Below are 4,192 nucleotides of genomic sequence, written 5' to 3'. Positions count from 1 at the left end.
TTTCTGAAAATTCGTTTCTCCTCTCTCCTTTTCTCCTGATAGTTTTCCAGGGTTGCCTTACACGCTGCGTTTTTCACATCAGTACCATTACGACACTCCTGATCGTACCATGGATTTCTTGATGGTGGAGTGGGTAAGAGGAACAAGGGGTGCTTTTTAAGGCCTACATTTTGGCATTGATTTTTTAAAATGTTGTTTTTCGACCCACCTTACTGCTTTTTGTTTGTTTATGGTTTTATTTTTGGACTTCCCTTAGCCAAAAATATCGCATGTCATGTCACTAGGCATTTAACAAGATTGTATCATCACTGCGAACATGCGGATGCGTCTGTTAGGTAATGTCCACCGAAATGCATAACCTGCTCATCAGTTGTAATGCAATTTTCGGACGTGTTTATTCTGGTTTTAGTATGGGCGGCTAGCGGATTTTCGGCCAGAGAATGGAATTTTTCCGCAATAGAAGAATCAGATAATTTAGAAAGAAATTTCCAATGGCTCCTGGAGAAGATCCACAAGGAGAGGCCTTATGAGGCTATACTGGTGTTGCAGGACCCTAGCATACAGGATGTGTTTCTAGGGGATGTGAATACCCCAAAGTTGATAGTGAATGGCGAGAACCTTACCTTTAACTACCGGGAAATTTTCAACAGTGAAATTGTGACCCTCTTCCTAATGCGTAGGCGTGTGAACGGCAATCTGATGGCTTTAGGTGCCCAGATTTTGAATAATTTGCGCCAAAATAGAGTCATTATTTTGGTATTGGATGTATCACCCTCAGCAGGACTCCAAATTTTGGAGAACTTATTAAAATTGTGTGATGGCTTCAAAATGACAAATGTCCTGCTGAGTCTAAGCGGAATTATCTATCAACTAAGACCCTATCCGGTTTATAATTGGATCCCAAAACAAATCTCAAATGACACCCCTTACTTCCCGCAACATTGGCGTAATATGTCACAAAAAACCATTCTAACCTATTCGGATCAAACGGCACCACGAACTGTCATCACCATGGATACGAACAACCCACAACAGGGTGTCATCAAAATAAATGGCTTCGTTGCCAGATTGGTGTTGCTTTTCGCCGACCTCTTCAATGCTTCGCTGGAATGGTGTTGTGATTTCGCATTCGGAAATGTGACACCCTATAATCGCATCAATTACATGGTGGATATGAAACAGCTGGACATACCGATGACACTGGACCCTGTCGTAAATGGCAATTTTGTATATCGTTCACAGGTTTATGATTTGGGTAAAGCCTTCCTTATGGTACCCTGTTCGCGGCCATATAGTCTACACGAAATTACGGGAATGCTTTTGAATCGGAACTTCTGTGGTTATATTTTTCTGTGTGGATTCATGTTTACTGCTGTGCATTCTTTGGCGGATTACTATATGGATGGGGAGTTCCACTGGAGAAATATTCTGATAAATGAGAGGATTCTACCCGGGGTATTGGCCCTAACAACGGAGCCAAAAAATTCACCATGGTTGGTATTTAAATTGATTTATGTTCTGCTCTTTCTGGCAGGGCTGAACATAAGTGCCCAATTTTCGGCTAGACTCAATACTCTGTTTACACGGCCTCCACAGCATCGGGAAATTGAAACATTTCAGGATATTGAAGACTCTCCATTGCAGATTCTTGTCGACAGCCTTGAGGCCAAGGCAATGGAACATGTTATCCAGCCCATCGCCGATTCCTTGGTCTACACCAATCAGACCTCGCTCTACCTGCAAATGCGTAGGGATTTAAATACCTCCTATGGTTATGCTGTGAACAGTGCCGTCTGGAATATGCTGAATCGCAAACAGGATCATATGAGCCATAAGCTATTTTGTACCTCTAAACAGTTGACATTACTTCCCTTCATTCACTGGACCATACGTTTGCAAGAGAATTCCGAATATAAGGAACCTTTGGATTATTTGATATTGCGAGTTCATGAATTGGGCCTGATGAAGGCCTGGCATGGCAGCACATTTGTGGATATGTTGAAGGTGAAGGAAATTCGCTTAATGGAGTCTAAGCAAAAGGCGGAGTTATATGTTCTCAAAGAAGGAGATTTATTGTGGATATGGTTATTTGAAATTGCAGGATTGGTGGCGGGGTTGATGGTATTTTTATTGGAATTCTTATGGTTCAAAGTTCGTGGAAATAGGCATTTCCTGATAACTTATTATAATAATTATTTGTATAGCTTACTTGAGTTATTTAAAATAAAATAATCGGAAACGAAAAAGGGGTTTTCTTTACGAAAAGAGGTAGGTTAGGTACCACCGAGATGCAGCGCTGGGTACGGAATTTATTTTAAACAGACTGAGGCACCCTGCACAACATGAGTTACTAACAGGGTGACACAGTATGTTTAGCATTAAAAGGGCGTTTCAAAAAATATTTTTAAAAAATCCACGCCTTGTATGGACCCTAGCTGGGCTCTTAAAAATATTTTTAAAAAATCCACGCCTTGTATGGACCCTAGCTGGGCTCTTAAAAATATTTTTAAAAAATCCACGCCTTGTATGGACCCTTGGTAGGCCCTTAAAAATATTTTTAAATTAAAAAATCCACGCCTTGTATGGACCCTTGGTGGGCTCTTAAAAATATTTTTAAAAAATCCACGCCTTGTATGGACCCTTGGTGGGCTCTTAAAAATATTTTTAAAAAATCCACGCCTTGTATGGACCCTTGGTGGGCTCTTAAAAATATTTTTAAAAAATCCACGCCTTGTATGGACCCTTGGTGGGCTCTTAAAAATATTTTTAAAAAATCCACGCCTTGTATGGACCCTTGGTGGGCTCTTAAAAATATTTTTATAAAATCCACGCCTTGTATGGACCCTTGGTGGGCTCTTAAAAATATTTTTAAAAAATCCACGCCTTGTATGGACCCTTGGTGGGCTCTTAAAAATATTTTTAAAAAATCCACGCCTTGTATGGACCCTTGGTGGGCTCTTAAAAATATTTTTAAAAAATCCATGCCTTGTATGGACCCTTGGTGGGCTCTTAAAAATATTTTTAAAAAATCCACGCCTTGTATGGACCTTTGGTGGGCTCTTAAAAATATTTTTAAAAAATCCACGCCTTGTATGGACCCTTGGTGAGCTCTTAAAAATAATTTTAAAAAATCCACGCCTTGTACGGACCCTTGGTGGGCTCTTAAAAATATTTTTAAAAAATCCACGCCTTGTATGGACCCTTGGTGGGCTCTTAAAAATATTTTTAAAAAATCCACGCCTTGTATGGACCCTTGGTGGGCTCTTAAAAATATTTTTAAAAAATCCACGCCTTGTATGGACCCTTGGTGGGCTCTTAAAAATATTTTTATAAAATCCACGCCTTGTATGGACCCTTGGTGGGCTCTTAAAAATATTTTTAAAAAATCCACGCCTTGTATGGACCCTTGGTGGGCTCTTAAAAATATTTTTAAAAAATCCACGCCTTGTATGGACCCTTGGTGGGCTCTTAAAAATATTTTTAAAAAATCCATGCCTTGTATGGACCCTTGGTGGGCTCTTAAAAATATTTTTAAAAAATCCACGCCTTGTATGGACCTTTGGTGGGCTCTTAAAAATATTTTTAAAAAATCCACGCCTTGTATGGACCCTTGGTGAGCTCTTAAAAATAATTTTAAAAAATCCACGCCTTGTACGGACCCTTGGTGGGCTCTTAAAAATATTTTTAAAAAATCCACGCCTTGTATGGACCCTTGGTGGGCTCTTAAAAATATTTTTAAAAAATCCACGCCTTGTATGGACCCTTGGTGGGCTCTTAAAAATATTTTTAAAAAATCCACGCCTTGTACGGACCCTTGGTGGGCTCTTAAAAATATTTTTAAAAAATCCACGCCTTGTATGGACCCTTGGTGGGCTCTTAAAAATATTTTTAAAAAATCCACGCCTTGTATGGACCCTTGGTGGGCTCTTAAAAATATTTTTAAAAAATCCACGCCTTGTATGGACCCTTGGTGGGCTCTTAAAAATATTTTTAAAAAATCCACGCCTTGTATGGACCTTTGGCGGGCTCTTAAAAATATTTTTTTAAAAAATCCACGCCTTGTATGGACCCTTGGTGGGCTCTTAAAAATATTTTTAAAAAATCCACGCCTTGTATGGACCCATGGTAGGCCCTTAAAAATATTTTAAAATTAAAAAATCCACGCCTTGTATGGACCCTTGGTGGGCCCCTA

The 4,192-nt window shown here is 39.5% G+C and overlaps 1 protein-coding gene across 1 annotated transcript; it reads left to right on the top strand.

Annotated features, from left to right (window-relative positions):
* Window positions 1-316: 316 nt before the first annotated feature.
* Window positions 317-2,213, top strand: LOC133330862 (uncharacterized). The gene is made up of 3 exons (XM_061539265.1): window positions 317-335; window positions 410-2,121; window positions 2,205-2,213. Exons 1-3 carry the CDS (start codon window positions 317-319, stop codon window positions 2,211-2,213), a joined length of 1,740 nt encoding a protein of 579 aa, XP_061395249.1.
* The last annotated feature ends 1,979 nt before the right edge of the window (window positions 2,214-4,192 follow it).

This window comes from Musca vetustissima, unplaced genomic scaffold (genome assembly GCF_032173495.1).
Source record: "Musca vetustissima isolate MV318-11 ecotype Yass unplaced genomic scaffold, APGP_CSIRO_Mvet_v1 utg18378, whole genome shotgun sequence".
Taxonomy (NCBI): Eukaryota; Metazoa; Arthropoda; class Insecta; order Diptera; family Muscidae; genus Musca; species Musca vetustissima.
This window is presented reverse-complemented; position numbering and strand designations above follow the sequence as displayed.